We start from the raw sequence: 20,156 nt of genomic DNA on the forward strand, positions 1-20,156 counted from the left end.
AATTTCACCAAACATTTAAAGAAGTAACATCAAATCCAAAAAAAAAAAAGAAGAGGAGGAGGGAACACTCCCAAATTCATTTTAGGAGATCCAGTTCAGCATACATAAATCAATAAATAAGATATACCACATTGATGGAGTGAAAGATAAAGATCATATGATCATCTCAATAAATGCAGAAAAAATATTTGACAAAATTCACCATCCTTTCGTGATAAAAACTCAAGAAACTGGGTATAGAAGGAACATGCCTCAACATAATAAAGTCTATGTATGACAGACCCCCAGTTAACATCATACTCAACGGTGAAAGGCTAAAAATTTTCCTCTAAGAACAGGAACAATACAAGGGTGCCTTTTCCTACCATCCTATTCATCATAGTGCTAGAAGTTCTAGTCAGAGCAATCAGGCAAGAAAAAGAAATTAAAATCATCCAAATTGGAAAGGAAGAAGTAAAATGGTAGATGACATGATCTTTTATATATATAGAAAATCCTAAAGACTCCACCAGAAAACTGCTAGAACTAATAGATGAATTCAGTAAAATTGCATCATGCAAAATCAACATACAAAAACCAGTTGTATTTCTATATGCTAACAACAGCTTACATGAAAAATGAAATCCCACTTAAAATATCATCAAAAACAATAAAATTAGGAGTATTTTAATCAAGATGGTGAAAGATCTTTGAACTGAAAACTGTAAGACATTGGTGAAAGAAATTAAGATGAATAAATGGAAAGACAGCCTGTGTTCATGGATTGGGGAAATTAATATTGTTAAAATTATATTACCCAACACTGTAGATTCAGTGTAATCTCTGCCAAAATTCCAGTGGCATTTTTCACAGAAATAGATAAAACAATCCTAGAATTTATATGGAACCACAAAATCCCTGATAGCCAAACAATCCTGAGAAAGAACAAAACTGGAAGCACCATGCTCCCTGATTTCAAAGTATATTACAAAGCTATAGTAATCAAAACAATCTGGTGCTGGCATAAAAACAGACAAACAGACTGAAGGAATTAAACCAAGAGCCCAGAAATAAATTCGTATTTGACAAGGGAGTCAAGAATACTCAATTAGGGAAAGTATAGTCTCTTTAGTAAATGCTTTTGGGAAAATTGGATATTCACGTGCAGAAGAATTAAGTTGAACTCTTATGTTACATGACTCACAAAATTAATTAAAATGGATTAATGACTTAAATATAAAACCTGAAACTTTATAGTTTTTTTTTTTTATAAGAAAACATAGTGGAAAAGCTGTGACATTGCTCTTGGCAATGATTTTTTTGGATATGACACCAAAAGGATAAGGAAGAAAAGTAAAAATAAACACATGGGACTACATCAAATGAGAAAGCTCCTGCACAGCAAAAGAAACCAACAAAGTAGACAACCTACAGATGGGAGAGACTATTGGCAAGCCGTGTATCTTATAAGGGGTTAATAGCTATACAACTCAATAGCAAAACAAACAAACAATGTGATTAAAAAGTGGGCAAAGGACTTAAAGACATTTTTCCAAAGAAGACACACAAATGGCCAACAGGTACATGAAAAGTTGCTCAACATCAGCAATCGTGAGAGACATGCAAAGCAAAACCATAATGAGCTATCACCTCATACCCATTAGAATGACTTATCAAAAAAGACGAGATAAAAGGTGTTGGCAAGGATGTGGAGAAAAGGGAACCCTTGCGCACTGTTCGTGGAAATGTAACTGGCATGGCCATTATGGAAACAGTATGAAAATTCCTCAAGAAGTTAAAAATAGCAGTACCATATGATCCAGCAATCCCATTTATGGGTATATATCTGAAGGAAATGAGATGCATCCCCATGTTCACTGCAGCATTGTTCACAATAGCCAGGACATTGGAAACAACCTAAGTGTTCAGTGACAGATCAATGGCTAAAGAAAGTGTGTGAGTGTGTGTGTGTTGGAATATTTTTCAGCTATCAAAAAAGGAAATCCTACCATTTGCAAATACACGGGTGAAACCTTGAGGGCAAGTGAGATAAGCCACACAGAGAAAGATAAATATTGCATGATCTCACTTACATGTGGAATCTAAGAAAGTCAACTCATACAAACAGAAGGGATTGGTGGTTAATGGCAGGTGGAGGAAAATGGGGAGGTGTTGGTCAAAGAGTACAAACTTTAGTTAAAAGATGAAAAAGTTCTGAGGATCTAATGCACATTATTGTGACTCTAGTTAACAACAATGTATTATATACCTGAAATTCACTAAGAGAGTAGACCTTACATGTTCTCACCAGACATACACACATACATACACATGGGAACTGTGTGGTGATGTGAAGTGATTACATTAATATTAACATAATACATGCATACATCAAATCATCCCACTGTATACCTTGAACTTACATAATGCTGTTCGTCAATTATAACTCAATAAAACTAGAAAAAATGCTTTTTCTCCTTTGATATTAAACTTCTTTGGACTCAGCATTCAGGTGTCTTGTGTAATAGATTCTTGTTGGAAAATTATATTTCCTGTGAGTGATTTAATAGTTGGCAAAATGTTCTTCCTAAATTACCAGTTTTAGGACAAGGCCTCTTTCTGAGATTGCCTTGGATTGAAATAGTGGAATTGGGATGGAGAAAAAAGACTATGCTTTCCTTGCCTTAAGTATAAGTCACTGCCTCTCTAGGGACTTGCTTTGACACCTTTGTTGTGAAAAACAGAGAAACAACTTAAATCTTCACTGGATCATTGTACAGTGAGTATAATGTGCAGTGAGGCACAGAAAGCTCTGCACTCTCTACACACATCCACAAGTTAAATCCTATAAATTATAATAAACTCTAGGAAATTGTCCATATTTTCACATATCAGAAATTTGTGGGTTTTGAATATCATACCAGTTTGAGACTTGAAAATCTTTTTGGTGTTTGCTATATAAGTTGTGACCAATAAATTTTACAAATACTACAGATTGCCAAATAAAGCACCATCTAACTGTGAAGATGCCACAGACGGCAGGTTTAATTATTTGACATCCTTGAGTCAGCGTCAAATACTGGTAGATACTTTACATTATTTAGAAATTGTAAAAGCCTGTATAATTCCAGTCTTGAAATGAAAGCCTATGTTGACTTTGGGAACTTTCTTGTGTTTGGATAAATTGTCAAAATGACTTTTTCTTTGACAGGGTGACTTTACAAGGACAGGAGAAAGGAAGTTAGCAGGAGTTATGAAAGATGGAGTTAACTCAGCAAATAGGTATTACCTGAATCGATTCAAGGATGCTTATAGGCAGGCTGTTATAGGTAAGAATCATAAATGTCTTTCTTTAAAGTGTGTTATTCCTTCTGTGACTAACATTTTATAGAAACCAACTTCATTAAGGGAGTTCGTGTTTTATAATATATTTGTGTTTCTGTATTGAGCATCTTACCCATTAAATCAAATTCAAAGTTTTACAAGATTAGAATTTGACAGATTTTTTTTAGGCCAGAGCAACAAAAGAAACCACTCATTTCCATATGCTTGTCAGCTTACTATTTATGTAACAGAAGACAGGGTTGAAGCTTCTGAAGTATGGAATAAGGTAAAACCTCATCAACTAAAAGTCCCATGTTCTATTTGTTTTTCCATTGCTCAGGACTGCAAGATGTTTAACAAGATGATTTTCTTTCCCCATATGACATTTATCATAAGTTCTTGCTGTGTACAAACACATAATCCTTTCCTATAAGCATGAATTAACTTGATACAGGTTATCAGATTTAGAGATTATCCTAACCAATTCTTACTATTTAGAAAAGGAAATGGAGGCTAGTTTGCCCAGTGGATTCACGCCGTGAATTCATGAAAGTATTACCTATGGAATTAAAGTAAATGTAGAGTGTTCTGAATTAGTTTTCAGTGTAAGTGTTCAAATGTAATACCTTTTCCTATGGTCTTTGAGAATATCTTTAAAATCTTATTTTTAACCTGAGTAGTTATCATACACGAAATAGTGCAGCCTAGACACAGGCCAGTTAGGAATTTGAGAAGTCAAGGGTAAGGAAGTTGGGTTCATGTGCCACACACATAAGGTGTTTTTTGACTGGAAAATTGGATTTTAACAGTTTACTTAGGAAAAATAAGATATTTTTCTTTTGTTGGTTGATTTAGGGACAGTTATGTCATTAAGGACCCAGGTTCTGCCCCTCTCGGTTTGGCCTTACACAGCATCAGCTTCATCTTAATCCTGCAGCTGGAGCTCTTCGCAGGTGCAAGAAGGCCAGTAGCAGCCTGGGTTTGTTGCTTCCCCTTGTAGGGCCATTCGCAGGTCTCTCCCAAGCCTCCTCCAGTCTCACTGTCCCAAACGACTACAGGGCATGGGATCATAATGATTTGTTAAGGCTTGAGCCACCTGTCACACCAGGAAGAAATCAGTTCTGTTCAGATACTTTGCTCGTTTTAAAATTGGCTTGTCTTTTTATTGAGTTGTGGTAATTCTTTATATATCCTGGGAACAAATCCCTTATCAGGTAGATGATTTGTAAATATTCTCTTCCATTCTGTGGGTTTTCTTGTTCACTTTTGTGATATTGCCCTTTGAAGCACATACAAAAAAATTAATTGGGTGCTGTCCAGTTTGTCTGTTTTTTTCTTTTAGTTGCTTGTAATTTTTGTGTCATATCTTAACAAATATGCCTAATCCAAGGTTGCAAGATTTATGCCTGTGTTTCCTTAAGAGTGCTCTTGTTTTAGGTCTTATATTCTCTTTTGTTTAAAAATGTGTTAGTAAGCTAAGATGATGATAGTTATTAATAATTTCTGCTCTAGATTTGATGCAAGGCATCCCAGTGACAGAAGACCTGTATTCCATATTTACCAAGGAGAAGGAGCATGAAGCTCTGCATAAGGAAAATCAGAGAAGCCACCAGGAACTAATTAGCCAGCTTTTACAAAGTTACATGAAGTTACTGCTGCCTGATAATGAAAAGTTCCATGGGGGCTGGGCCCTCATTGACTGTGACCCCAGGTAAGTTGGAGTGGTGTCCTGGTAACAATGTGCTTAACTTTCTCCTGTTGCCCTTGTGATGAATGCTAGTAGTTGTCCATAAAGCTGTGGGCAGGATGTGTATTGCGTGGCAGTTTTCAGATACAGGGCTGCTTCTAAGGCGAGCTGAATCAGATATTTGTCTTGGGTGCAAAATCGAGGAGGCACTAAAAACTCGGTAATAAATATTTTAATGCAGTATTTGATTTGAAGAAAAAATGTGGAACTGTCGTTCACAGCTGACTGTGTGTTCTCCCTATAGAATCTGGGTTTACCGTATTAACACATGTAAGTGAGCACAGTGAGAGGTGCAGAGATGCTAGTTACTCTGACAGGTTGTGAAGTGGTCCTGGTCTTTCTTAAAAAGAATAGGCCAACTAATATAAAAATCATCCAGTGTCAAGTGGTTCTTCATAATGAACAACAGGATCTATATCCACCTGATTGAACACCTGCTTTTTTGGCCGACATCTAAAATGATCTTCAATATTATGAATGAGAAACATTTCAGGAAATTCTAGACAAAGCTCTGAGTATAAAAGGTTCTGTTTAGATTTTTATCTCATTTTACATTTCATGTATTTTTAATAAATGCATAAAACAAGCTTGAAAGAAGTCAATGCAAGGTAGCATTTACATACATTAAAATGAAATAAAAAACAATATTGACTGCAGGTTCATAGGGAAACCTATGACTTTAATTTCATGGATTATTTTGCTTTGTTAGTACTGAATATATGGATGTGAATTGCAGACTCTTAAAATTTAAGAGATGAGGCTTTTCTTGCAATTTAGCAGAAAATTTCTGTGCTCTTATAAGCCATTTGGTAAAATGTTTTGATTCACGTACCTTAGGTTTTTTTCAAATAGCAGCAGCTCAACTTAACGCAGCACCAAAAAAGGTAATACTTTTAATTCCCATTCAGAGATAACTGCAGGCAGTACACCTGCATTTTGCTTGAGTTTTAACTTTGCATTTAAATTATTAAGAGTGTCATCTTCCTTAGATCAAGTATTTTTATTTCTACTTTGGAGGTAATTGAATAGGGAATGACCAAAAGGCTTAGTTCTAAAGCTGATAACCATTATGTAAGGTCACATTACATCTGATTTGATTTCCAGTCCTGTAATTCTTGTGTGAAGTTGGTGTTCTGGGTTAGGAGTTTGAGAAAAATGTAGTGTGTATTTATGTATGCTGTTTAAAGCTTGCAACAAAATTTAGGCAAGCACACTTGTTAAAGAGTCAGAAGTTTCTTGCATTTAAGAAAAAGATAAATGAAAACACCCAGACTTCTGGCAACTGGACTCACTGGGACAACACAGATTGCTGGTACTATATTGTACCAAAATACTGCTGAAACAAGACTAGTCTTCTAGGACCTGGTCTTTAAGAAATCCTTGTTGGGTAGATTCCCAAATTGAGTAGTACATTCCCAGCTTCCAAGTGCCTATTTCAGAAATATAGTTGTGCTTCAGTTTTCTCTTTTCCTCATTAACATGATGAAATACTTCTCTTTCTTCTTGATTTTTTGACTTCTACCCCTCTCTAGTGCCCAGCAATTGCACTCCTCATTTTTCTTTAATTCTGCACTATAAAGTTTGGCTTTCTGATAACAGGGAGTCAGTGATTGTCTTCTATTCTCTTCTCTGGTTAAAGCTCCTGATGAAGAATAGCTTACATCATCAGTAACATATGCCAGACAGCATCCTTCCCTTTGCTCACTGGGCCCATTTGGGTTATACAGATGAGGGGCATATTGCAAAAAAGCAGAGCCCATTCTTCCTTTACTGCAAGTTAAACTTTCAAATTCAAGCACATTATGAGGTTTTCAGTAAGTGGTGCTTTCCATTAAGATTATCAGTGTCTGTTTCCAAATAGTCTCACATTTCCTGATGGGTGATGACACCTTTTTTTGCTTCCATTTCTGTGCTATTAAGTGCATTTTGTTCTGTACCTATTGCTGCCTTGTCTATAGGTCTTAACCTGGCCCAGCATTTGTGTGTCTAGTGGTCATGGCTTATGGGCTGTTTGTTACAGAACCTTTTTGGACAGTCTGTCAGCTGAGCCGGGGAGATGGACCCAGAGAGGGTGGTCCCTAATGGAGGACAGCCAGAGGTAGTTTGGGAATGGCGGTGGGGCTCAGACCTCCAGCCAGCCAGCCAGTGGTAGGTGTGGCACCATCAACAGTCCACACCTGCCTGCCTCCACCATGTTCTCCTGGGCTGTGTATGTGGTTTTTTTTAAACCTTTGAGATGAAATCCATATACAATTCAGTGGTTTTTAGAATATTCAGAGTTGTGAGGCCATAACCACAGTCAATTTTAGAACATTTTTATCACCACAAAAAGAAGCCTCAGACTCTTTAGCTGTCACTCCCCTATCCACCCATACCCCCAGTGTTAAGCAACTGCTACTTTGTGTTTCTCTAGATTTGCCTGTTCTGGAAATTTCCTATCAGTGAAATCATATGTGGCCTTTTGTGACTGGTTTCATTCACTTAGCATAATATTTTCATGGTTCACGCACATTGTGCATATATCAGAACTTCATTCTTTTTTGTAGCTGAGTAATATTTCATTGTGTGGATATACCACATTTTGTTAATCCATTCTTCTGTTGATGGGCATTTAGGTTGTTTATGGGTATTCTGGGCACTGTAAATACTTATGCTGTGAATACTTGTGTGCAAGTTTTTGTTTGGACATCTGTTTTTCTTTTTGGGTGTATGCCTAGGAGTAGAAATTGCTGAATCATGCATAATGCTATGTTTAACTTTTGAGAAACCACCGAACTATTTTCTACAGTGACAGTACCATTTTACGTTCCCACCAGCCATGTATGAGGGTTCCAATTTTTCCATGTCTTCACCAACACTTATTTTCTGTTTTTAAAATTGTAGTCATGCTAGTGGGTGTGAAGTGGTATGTCACTGTGGTTTTGATTTGTGTTTTCCTAGTGACAGTGTTGAGGATTTGTGTGTGTATGAGGTTGTTGGCCATTCATGTATTTTCCTTAGAAAAATGTCTTCAAATCTTTTACCCATTTTTAGAAATTGGGCTGTGTGTCTTTGTTGTTGTTACACATTTTTGTAAATAAAGCTTTTCAGGGCCCAGAAGTGGATAGAGCTGCTAAGTGGGATAGGGTTGTACAAGTTGCAGGAGTGAATCCTGTCTTTATTTCAAGTGTTACATTTTGTTCATCATATTTTTGCATCAATTTTGATTTTTTTAAAAATACTGCACCAAATTATTTCGATAGCTGAGTTTTTTTGGTACTCCCCTAAGTTTTGTGTTGGAGACCAGCCAGTGCCTGCCTCACCTCACTGCAGTCCCAAGCCTGTTCAAGTATCTGGCAGAAAAGCAGTTAAAGCGAGCAGTTTACAAACACGCAGGCCTACTACGCAGGGCAGCAAGAATGCCTGGTTCCTTCTCTGGGCCTCCCAAAGGCCCAGCTGGAACTGTCCAGCGCGGCTCTGGCTGGAGTGCCGTGTCCCCGCGTGGTGCGCACTCAGTGGCTGCCCTCTTTCTGTTCAGACGCAAGCGTGGCTCCTTTCCCGGTGTCCTCGCCCGCAGACAGCCTCCAGCACCCACAGGCCGGACCTCTCCGGCTCTGTTGAGTCTTCTCCAGTCTCTCCCTTGCAGCCGCCTTGCCGCGGGAAAAGCTGGCTTGAATGACAGTGATCAGCCCCTGCTGCGGCACCGCGGCCGGAAGAGGAGCCTCAGATGAAAGGAGTCGGACGTACTGTCCTGGTGCGCCTCAGCATCTCCGCAAGGCTCACTGATTTGTCGAACTCTGTATTTAACCCACTTTTCTACACCGGGAATAGATGACCACTTCTCTCTGCATCGTAGTTTAGTGAGTGTTTTACAGCCGTGTTGTTAGGCATGTCATAGTGTAGGGGACCTGTTTGTGTCGGTGCTGCAGCCGCCCGCCCGCGTGCCCTCGAGCAGTAGGGAGCATCCCTCAGGAAGGGGCATGCGCGCTCCCTGGAACCAGCGGGCCGTCCTGCCCCCTAGTGGAGGCTCGGCACGCATGCGCACTCGGCAAGTGCCGCGGCAGCGTGGGCGGCCTACCGCATCGTGAGCGGGGCGGGGCTTGGTGCGGCCGCGCTGCAGTCGCCGCAGTCAGCAGCGAGCACGGAGGATCGGGTGCAGGTGGCGCTAACTGCCTGCCACTCCTAGACAGACGGACAGACGGACTGACAATGCCGCGCTCCCACAGGCCCCCGCCGTCGGCCCAGCGGCCCGCCAACGCCACCGGCAATGCCGCGGGCAGCGCCGCCGAGCCCAAGCCTGAGGGTGGCAGCCTGGCCACGACTTTCAAGATTTTTCTCCTTTTTGCAGGACTTATGGTTAAAGTTCCTGTGGGGTTGTATTTTTCGTGTAAACTACTCCTTTTCCAGAGTCTCCTGTTAATGTCGCCTGACGACAGTGGCTTTTACGCGACCATTGTCGCAGTGGTGGGGCTGCACGTAGTGCTGGCCGTGTTTGTCTTCATCGTGTGGAAGGAGGGCTTGCCTGACTGGCAGGAGACCAAGGACGAGTAGGGCGGCCTCCGCAGAGCTGCCGCGGGCCGGGCGCACCGGGGTCCTCCTCTTCCTGTGGTGGTGAAAACGCGCCTCCTTTTTGTTGGCTGGCGGGGAAGGTCGCCAAGTCCGGGGCAGCCGAGGCTTCAGCACCGGCGCGGGAGGGGGGTGAGGGGGACATTTTGCGGACCGCCTGTTCCGTGCCAAGTGCTTTTTTCTTTCGGACATAACGTTTGTGACTGAGGATCACGTTTGATGTAAATATCGATGCCAAAATATGAAGCTTGGTTGAAGTAACACTAATTAGTAGGAGTAGAATTTACTTCATAGTAGTCTGTGTGTCGTGACGTGATTTTTGTGGCTCGGCTAAGCGACAGTTTTCAGTGCACGTAAGTATTACCGTGCAAAGCCACCTGTCGGTTCCCGGTGTTGTTCCGTGTCGGCACGCGTGACGCTGCCAGCTTCGTTGAATTTCTGGTTTGTCCTGTTGATTGATTGGTCGGTACTCATCTATGTGTTGTCGGGTCCCGGCATCTTAGCATTTGTTGTATTTTTTGGTATATTACTTGAGGTGACAACTGAGGCGAATTTGTTATTTGAAATTACGACCATCAGTCAAATCGCAGCAAGGTGCCGCTGATGTAAAATGCCGCAGTTTGATTTTGGTAAAATATTCTCTGCAAGTACGCGTTAAACAATGACATCATTCTGACGCAGATGGTACCTGACTTAAATTCCTTCTACAAGTGGTCGTTTCCCCCGACTGCTTTCCATTTGTTTTTCAGTAGCATTTTAATAAGTCTTGGCAAATAGGTCTGAAAGTCGAAGGTATAAATCTACTCATACAGTGGAATTTCGAGACCAATTATAAGAACATAGACTGATTTTCACCTTTTCATTGGAAAGGCTGTTACTCATGTTGGATGGATATTAGATTTGAGTTTTATTTGAATTCAGATTCTGCCTGTGCTATCTGTTGATTAATAATCTTAGGAAGATATATATTTTACTGTAGTTTTTGGTTTACTAGCTCAAAACTACTGGTTTAGTTTCTAACCCTTATTCTGATAGTTTTAAGAGTGGAGGTAAAATACGGCAAAACGTACTTAGAATAAGGAAATGTTTACTTGTTCCTTAAAAGTCAAGTAAATTAACCTATAGTAAGAAAAATGTAAAGTAGCTTGGGGCTTGGTTCCAATTTTGCACATAAATGTTAACATTTATGTAAAATTCTTTAAAAGGATGCTTTCCATATGACTGTAAAAATGTCTGAATATGCAATGTCATTTTGAAGATTTAGTTGTGATATAATTAGAGAATATCCCCATTTTCAGCCTCGCATTTTCTTTTTTTTCCAGTCCCCCACCAGTCCCCTCCTTACCTCCCCACCCCCACTCCCTGCACCCCCAGAGTTACCCATTTCCCCTGAGTCCTTCCCTCCTGGGTCACCTCTGAGAAGGGACTGCTCCTCACCTCCAGCCCCTCCCTCCACCTACCCACCCCCTTCCCTGAGTTCCTTTTTTTTTTTTCTTTAATTGCTAAATGGATAGATTGTATACGTTTCACTTAATCTTATTTTATTTCTCCTCCCATCCCAGCCAGTCTTTTATCATAAGTGGCTCTACTGTAGAAATAAGCTTGGCAAAAATGCAGATGCAAATGAAATTATTTAATTCCCTCTTGTCATATCTGTTTAGCCTCACTGATGCTACTCACAGAGATGTGGATGTGCTCTTACTGCTTTCTAACTCTGCATACTACGTGGCCTAGTAAGTTGCTTATTGATTTAAAGCTTTTAATTTTAAGTTTGAGTAAATTTCCTTTTTAGAATTCATAACACAAAAAGCTTAAGAATATGGCTTTATCATATATTTTAAGAAACTTTATTAAACCCCTTTACCTTACATAATTGTTACATCACTGACTTCCTTTTATCAATATGAAAATGTAATTTGAGTTATAATCAGTGTGTTTATATGATACTGTTAGCATTTAGTGGTAGTTCCTATGTATATCTCCCACGTTTTCAGGTACTCCACTTGTTTTTACTGTTATTGACCATATATCTGTATTTATATTACTGTGCCATAGTTGTATGTCCCCCTTATTAGGCATTGAAATACTTAGACTTTTTTGTTATTATGAATGATACAGCTGTCTCTGTGTGGATAATCGTGTGTACATGTGCACGCACTTCTCTTTTGTTGTAGGGTATGATGAATTATATGGCTTTTGTGGTTTATTGCCACCTTTCTAGGAAGACTACCAATAAACAATGCTGCTAGCAGAAATACAAGTACTTCTCATAGCCTTACCAGAACTGAGAGGTTTTTTTCCCTAAGTAAATATGCACTTTCTTTTTGGCCTTGGTTGAAGAATCATTTTTTTAGTCTTTGGCGCAGGTGCCCATTGGTATTGATCATATAGATTTTTCATTATTGGTCTTAAATATCGAGATTTTTCTGCTGTGTTACATAGCTTCACAAATACATAGCTTCAGTGTGTGTGTGTATGTGTTTTCGTTTTAGATTTGCTTTTTTATTTCACAAGTTTTTATAAAACTGATTTTTGCTTTGTAATTGATTTTAGTGTGAAATCTATAAACTGATTTTCCTTTTCTATTGAACTGTGTATGTGATGTTTCATCTAGTTTTCAAAATATTTATGTTTAACTCTACCCCAGAATGTATTGTGCCATGGAAGATTTTTAGCTGTGTAGTAGATGGTACTATTATATCTAAGCTAGAAATACACTTTTTATTTTAATCCTGCTTTTATCCCTTTATCTAGTTATGATGATGAAGTTGATAAAGTAAACCAATATCAACGGCTAAGTCTAGAAGACCTGGAAAAAATAGAAATAGGTAAATTTTAACATACTAACCAAATCATAGAAAGCAAATTGTGGTCTTTTTTCCTAGAGTGTATCAAATTATTATAACCAGTATAACATTTTATTAGAACCACAAAGGGATATTCTTTTCTTAGGATTCTTCTATTTTTGAGAGATTGGTGATGGATATAGTCTAATAATAACTGTACTTCTTTTATTACTCACCTTATGAAGATTAACAGGGAGTAACAAAGTATAAATATTTGAGACTGAAGAATTTTTATTTATAGTCTCATCAGACGAAATTGTCATAAGCTTATATTTTATGTGCTTTTGTTTAGATTATGAAGAATGTGCTAAATACCTAATTGATGAATGTATGTTGGTCTTTTGAAGATACAGATGGAAGTGAATATTACAGGAAAAATTTACACATACTCATTTTGGTCTTTAGGTCCTGAACCCACTCTTTTTGGTAAGCCAAAGTTCTCATGCATGCGACTGCACTATAGATACAAAGAAGCAAGTGGCTATTTCCATACACTGAGAGCTGTGATGCGCAATCCAGAAGAGGATGGAAAAGGTAATGGAGAGAGATGAAAATATTCAGTGATGACTTCTGCTTTTTTTAAGTCCAAGGGGCATTGTGGACAGCACATACCATTTCTAACAGAATGATCCATGGACACAGCTTCGTGATCTGAGACTTGAAGTAGATTTAGTTCCCAGCTACACAAGATTATTTGACCCCATGTAGTTTAGGGTAAGGGAATCTATAATGGGAATTCTGAGTGTTTGGCCATATGGATGCCAGGGCTTTTCCCACCACAAATGCCACTCGTAGGTAGTAGTCAGGGACCATGGCTGTTGCTTTGGTATCTAGCACAGTGTTCGGACAAGTAAGAGTTAGAATAAACTTTTAACTCCAGCTGATTTGGTTCTTTAGCTCTGTATTTACTCTTTCATTAAAATTTGTTTTAGAACATTTTTCTTTAGTGGTGAAGGTAATGACCAAGTAGCAGATTTCTGTAAATTGCAGCAAATAAATGTGTATTTAATTATTTTTTTATTATTTTATTTTGGTATTATTAATCTACAATGACATGAAGAACATTATGTTTACTAGGCTCCCCGCTTCACCAAGTCCCCCCCACACCCCTTCACAGTCACTATCCATCAGTGTAATAAGATGCTGTAAAATCACTACTTGTCTTCTCTGTGTTGCACAGCCCTCCCCGTGCCCCCCTCCCCCACACTATACATGCTAATCGTAATGCCCCCCTTCTTTTTCCCCACCCTTGTCCCTCCCTTCCCACCCATCCCCCCCAGTCCCTTTCCCTTTGGTAACTATTAGTCCATTCTTGGGTTCTGTGATTCTGCTGCTGTTTTGTTCCTTGAGTTTTCCTTTGTTCTTATACTCAACATATGAGTGAAATCATTTGGTACTTGTCTCTCTCCACCTGGCTTATTTCACTGAGCATAATACCCTCCAGCTCCATCCATGTTGTTGCAAATGGTAGGATCTGTTTTCTTCTTATGGCTGAGTAATATTCCATTGTGTATATGTACCACATCTTCTTTATCCATTCATCTACTGATGGACACTTAGGTTGCTTCCATTTCTTGGCTATTGTAAATAGTGCAGCGATAAACATAGGGGTGCATCTGTCTTTTTCAAACTGGAGTGCTGCATTCTTAGGGTAAATTCCTAGAAGTGGAATTCCTGGGTCAAATGGTATGTCTATTTTGAGCATTTTGAGGAACCTCCATACTGCTTTCCACAATGGTTGAACTAATTTACATTCCCACCAGCAGTGTAGGAGGGTTCCCCTTTCTCCACAACCTCGCCAACATTTGTTGTTGTTTGTCTTTTGGATGGTGGCGATCCTTACTGGTGTGAGGTGATATCTCATTGTGGTTTTAATTTGTATTTCTCTTATGACAAGCGATGTGGAGCATCTTTTCATGTGTCTGTTGGCTATCTGAATTTCTTCTTTGGAGAACTGTCTGTTCAGCTCCTCTGCCCATTTTTTAATTGGATTATTTGCTTTTTGTTTGTTGAGGTGTGTGAGCTCTTTATATATTTTGGATGTCAAGCCTTTATCGGATCTGTCATTTATGGATATATTCTCCCATACTGTAGGGTACCTTTTTGTTCTATTGATGGTGTCCTTTGCTGTACAGAAGATTTTCAACTTGATATAGTCCCACTTGTTCATTTTTGCTTTTGTTTTCCTTGCCTGGGGAGATATATTCATGAAGAAGTCGCTAATGTTCACATCCAAGAGATTTTTGCAAATGTTTTTTTCTAAGAGTTTTATGGTTTCATGACTTACATTCAGGTCTTTGATCCATTTTGAATTTACTTTTGTGTATGGGGTTAGACAGTGATCCAGTTTCATTCTCTTGCATGTAGCTGTCCAGTTCTGCCAGCACCATCTGTTGAAGAGACTGTCATTTCACCATTGTATGTCCATGGCTCCTTTATCGAATATTAGTTGACCATATATATCTGGATTCTCTAGGCTGTTCCATTGGTCTGTAGCTCTGTTCTTGTGCCAGTACCAAATTGTCTTGATTACTATGGCTTTGTAGTAGAGCTTGAAGTTGGGGAGTGAGATCCCCCACACTTTATTCTTCCTTCTCAGGATTGCTTTAGCTATTCAGGGTCTTTGGTGTTTCCATATGAATTTTTGAACTATTTGTTCCAGTTCATTGAAGAATGCTGTTGGTAATTTGATAGGGATTGCATCTAATCTGTGTATTGTTTTGGGCAGGATGGCCATTTTGACAATATTAATTGTTCCTAGCAATGTGTATTTAATTTTAAGACCACAAATTTCATTTTGGATCTCTGAGTTAGAGCTGCTATTTTTTTAGTATGTTTTTGGAGAAATTTTTAAGCAGTTATATTTGAGTTTCAGATACCCTTCAGTGCATTGCAGAGATGCTACAGATCACCAAGCAAGCCATGGGATTAGATGTACCAATAATCGAGAAAAAACTTGAGAGGTGAGTATACTGCTTTGATTTTCTCTCACAAATAAAGGCATTATCATCCAAAATCTTATCTTATTTAAATGTATTTGCAAGGAGGAGGAGGTGAGGGGCAAGGGGAAGGAACCACATTATGATAATTAATATGTTGGTATTTAGGGAGGGAGGTATCACATTTCTGTGAATCAAAAATAATACTTTCTGTTTAAATTATGGCCACAAGCTGTGTATTTTAAAACTCAAATATACTCAAGAGACGAATAATTCATATTTAAGTAACTAAACAACCAATATGTTTTAAACACTAGGTTTTTGAATTTTGGAAAAGAATGCCCATAAACATTTCTTATCATTAAAATTTATAGCTTTTTCCATCTAATGAGCAGGTTTCATAGTCCACATTCTATTAGAGAAGAGAGCCAGTCATCTAAAGAACAGCAGTCTCTTTGTTAGTAGAGACTTTAATGTCTGTTTCACTACTCTTTTAACATCATAATTTTTATGAAATAGTCTCATGACCAGCAATACTGTATGACTGGCCAGAGTCAAATGTATGTACTGAGACGTGTGGCAAATAGCACTGACTTTTTCTCATAGCTGTCATGCGGGGTGCCAAAAGGAAAAACAGAGTTTAATTATGTTAAATGTAACCAAGCTTTTTAGAAAAATTAAGGTAACCCATAGAAAACTGATTTCACCTCCATCTGAATTTAGTCGAATTGGAATGTGTATAGACCGCTTTAGGTGAGATGCAGTAGGTTCCCATTTATAGTCAGCATTGCCTTTGCTGGCTGTTGAGGTTGTAGACGTTGGTAGACCTGCGCTTCCCCAAATGGTAGCCACTTACTGCATGTGACTGGACTCTTTAAAATGTGGCAACTATAGCAGTTCCCCCTTTGCCACGGTTTCAGTTACCCCTGTCAACCAGAGTCCAGATGCAGATGGTCCTACTTCTGATGTATTATTGTCAGGAGGTCAATAATAGCCTTATGCTATATCACAGTGCCTACCTCATTCACCTCCCTTCATCTCACCACATAGGAATTTTATCTCACATCATCACACAAAGGGTGAGTACAGTACAAAAGATATTTTGAGAGATACCACATTCACATAACATAGTACATTGTTGTAATTTTTATTAGTAGTTATTGTTGTTAATCTTTTACTGGGCCTAATTTGTGAGTTAAACTTTATCATAGTTGTTTAAGTATAGGAAAAGCATAGTGTACCGAGGGCCCAGCATTATTCAGTTCCAGGAACCCACTGGAGGTCCTTGAAAAAATCCTTGCAGTTAAGGGGAGTGCTGTCAGTCTGAATTTTGGTGTGGGTTTTTGAAACAAATTTATTCTAATACACAAGACCCAGGTTGGGGCCCATCCTTTCTCCACTGCCTCTGCCTCTGAGTGCCAGGGAGAAGCAGTTGAAGGAAACATGCAGTAACAATGATCAGTTACAAAAGTTTGATCCAAAAGAACTCCACAAAATTAATCCAGTTATTGTGAAGAGCATCACTGAGCAGAATTAGGATATTGCAGATAGTGTTTCCGTAGGGTGGCTCTTCAGGGCACCAGGTGGCCTGTTTGAGGAAGACGAGGACAGAGTACATGGCAGGAGACATCTGTGGCCTACTTGCTGGACTTAGAAGCAGCCCAGCCAGTTCCCAGCAGTGCCTGGGGATGACTCAGCAGCATCCTTAACAAAGGCTCCCGCTGCCTGTTGTAAAATGCTATACTCATTGACTGTCTCAAAGACTTACAACAAAAAATAGTAAGATAGCTCAAAAAAGGAAAAAGATAGCTCAGTCATCTTTTAATATTGATATATGTACATATGAGATGACAACATTTTGTATGTATTGGCTAAGTAAAGTACTACCAAAATTTCACATTTTTTAATGTGGCTGCTAGAAAATTTTAAATTACATATATAGCTCATATATTTATTTATATTGGACAGTACTGTTTTAGCATGAATTCCAAGGAGTTATCTGAATTTATTAATTAGCAATGCACTGTTTTCAAGAAATTAGGTTTGAATTTCATTTTAATAATTGGAGTGATATATTGGATTCTATGGGAACTAACTTTTTTCTCCTCTGATTTGTAGGAAGAGCAGTAAACCTCATGAAGACATCATTGGTATCAGATCTAAAAACCAAGGCTCTTTGGCCCAGGGAAAAAAATTTTTAATGAGCAAATTTTCATCGCTAAATCAAAAAGTGAAACAGACCAAATCCAATGTAAATATTGGCAATCTACGAAAGCTAGGAAACTTTACAAAACCTGAAATGAAAGTTAACTTTCTAAAACCAAACTTAAAAGTAAATCTTTGGAAATCAGATAGTAGCCTTGAAACCATGGAAAACACAGGTGTGATGGATAATAAAGTCCAGGGAGTGTCTGATGGGGAAATGTCTTCAGATAATGACTCATACCATTCTGATGAATTCCTTACAAATTCCAAGTCTGATGAAGACAAGCAGCTAGGTAATTCTTTAGAGAACGTAGGGCCAGTGGACTATGTTCTTCCTAGTTGTGGTATTATTGCTTCAGCACCTCGACTAGGCAGTAGATCCCAGTCCATTAGCAGCACTGATATCAGCATTCACGGTCCTTCGGAGGTTGCTGTTGCTCATGGAAGTGGCCTTGGAAAAGACCATGAGTCTCCTTTGAAGAAAAGTCCTTCTGCTGACAACCTATTGACTGGCTGTGCCAAGCCCATGGATGTTTACTGCCACAGATTTGTGCAAGATGCACAAAACAAAATGACCCATCTATCAGAAACCATGTCTGTTTCTCAGCAGGCTAGTGAGGAAGGAAATCAAATGACCAATCAAGTTTCTAATGAAGAAAGCCAATCTGAGTCAACAGAACAGGTACCTTCTCGGCCGTCTCAGTTAGATGTGTCTTTTTCTGCAACAGGCCCACAGTTTTTGTCTGTTGAACCAGTGCATTCAGTCTTATCTCAAAAGACCCCCGGCTCCACACCCAGCATGCTTGAATCGGAGACTGGGCTTCGTGTAACTCCTTCTCCTTCAGAGAGCGCCAGCAGCAGAGCAGCCTCTCCCTTTGCAAAGATTCGAAGTTCCATGGTCCAGGTTGCCAGTATTACCCAAGCTGGGTTAACGCAGGGGATAAACTTTGCAGTGGCAAAGGTTCAGAAGAGTCCTGCTGAACCTGAAGTGGTTAATGAAGTCCAGCACAATGAACTTAAAAATATGTTTACACAATGCCAGACACGAATAATTCAGATTTAGGTTTTAGCCACAAAGAATCCTCTTGTGGCTTTTATTTAATCCAAAAAAAAGGTTTCATGTATTAGGCTATTTTAACCTGTACTGTCTTTGAACCTAGGAATCACAAATCCTGTTTATTGGGGAAAGGTTTTAGAAGGAGTCTGAACTTAATCAGATTTCCAGAATTGGGAGCCAGGTAACAAGTGCTTCATCCTAGAATGTGTGAACCTGAGTATCTTATACACTACGGAGCAATTTGTTTCTTTGAAAGTAATAGAAATAGATGACTTTGGTTTGTAATAACCTGAACCTTTTTTGGAGTGGGATGGGTGGGTGGAGTGTGTGAAATTTGATGCATAACAGATGGACATGTGTACATTTAGGGGATTAGCATTTTTCGTAATTTTTGTTCTACTTGTCAGTTTGTTTCTGGGTATAACCCTCTACAAGGTAAATACATTTAGTTTTTAGTGACTTCCAAGTGTTACTAGTACAGAGAAGCATTTGAGTATAAAAACTTGGTTTAGTTTTGTTGGCTTAATCATTCCCTATGAAGAGTTAAGAGGGTTATTGGCACTACATTCAAGAAAGTATGCCCATTTGATCCTAAATTCCCCTATATTGTTTACACAGTTCTAAAATGTCCCGTCACCTTGTATATCCCAAAGTCTAGGACCATTAAGACTTCTTAGTCATAAAACCTGAGGTATCAGATGTGAATACCAGCACATATTTAATTTTGCTCTTTTCAGGAATGTACACTTATTAGAATACTAGTAAATCTTTAAAGATGTCTTCAGGCTGTTAATTTTTTGCAGGGGGCATTCCTTAACGTCTTATATAGACTGTCATACAACTACTGAAAATACAGTCTGATGCACAGTTGTGCTAAAACTGATTTTATTACTGTAACCCTGACCACTGACCAGGGCCTCTCCTATAATCCATAGAAGAAAAAGTTGCACACTTTATTCCAAGTAAGTATTTGGTTTGTCTGGTATCTTTAGAGCGTTACTCTGTTGAAGTAATTCTCAGCCAAACATTATGTCTCTTGTAAATTTGAAAAGTATTTCCACTTTTGTTATTTATTAGTCGTATCTTTTTTTTTTGAGGTGTCTAATCTTGTGACTATTTAAAATAAAGTAATTATAATTTAAAGTGACAGTGTGTATGAGAATTTCTTGAATATCATTTTAAGATAAGGGTTTGACTTTTAAATCAAAGAATTCATAAGCAAGTTTGTTACAATTGAACACTTGGTCCCAGTCTAATACTTTTGAAGAAGTATATTCATTACGTTAAAGTGTTAAAATGTATCACAAACTATTAAATTTTAAAACCCAAGCATTGAAACTGAATGCTTTACTCTGATCTTTACCAGCTTTTCTTCTGGGTCTTGAAAATATTAAGGGAAATAAGAGAATATAAGCCAAGATCATGTGATAAAATGTTTTTAAGCTCCACAGTAATTAATTCCAAAGAGGTTCTTGAAAACTAAAGTAAATGTGATGTTTAGTTCCAATCAGGGT

The 20,156-nt window shown here is 38.6% G+C and overlaps 1 protein-coding gene across 2 annotated transcripts in view; it reads left to right on the forward strand.

Moving 5' to 3' along the window:
- Positions 1–19,785, forward strand: part of INPP5F (inositol polyphosphate-5-phosphatase F) — an 85,855-nt gene extending 66,070 nt beyond the window's left edge. For both annotated transcript variants that reach the window (XM_036898700.2, XM_036898701.2), the window contains 7 exons: positions 3,191–3,308; positions 4,816–5,014; positions 11,257–11,328; positions 12,350–12,423; positions 12,847–12,975; positions 15,317–15,404; positions 17,499–19,785. In XM_036898700.2, the coding sequence (XP_036754595.2) occupies positions 3,191–3,308; positions 4,816–5,014; positions 11,257–11,328; positions 12,350–12,423; positions 12,847–12,975; positions 15,317–15,404; positions 17,499–18,648 (1,830 nt within the window). In that variant the 3' untranslated portion in view covers positions 18,649–19,785. The remainder of the gene's footprint in view (positions 1–3,190; positions 3,309–4,815; positions 5,015–11,256; positions 11,329–12,349; positions 12,424–12,846; positions 12,976–15,316; positions 15,405–17,498) is intronic.
- Positions 19,786–20,156: the final 371 nt, after the last annotated feature.

The sequence above is a fragment of the Manis pentadactyla genome, chromosome 8, assembly GCF_030020395.1.
Source record: "Manis pentadactyla isolate mManPen7 chromosome 8, mManPen7.hap1, whole genome shotgun sequence".
Lineage (NCBI taxonomy): Eukaryota > Metazoa > Chordata > Mammalia > Pholidota > Manidae > Manis > Manis pentadactyla.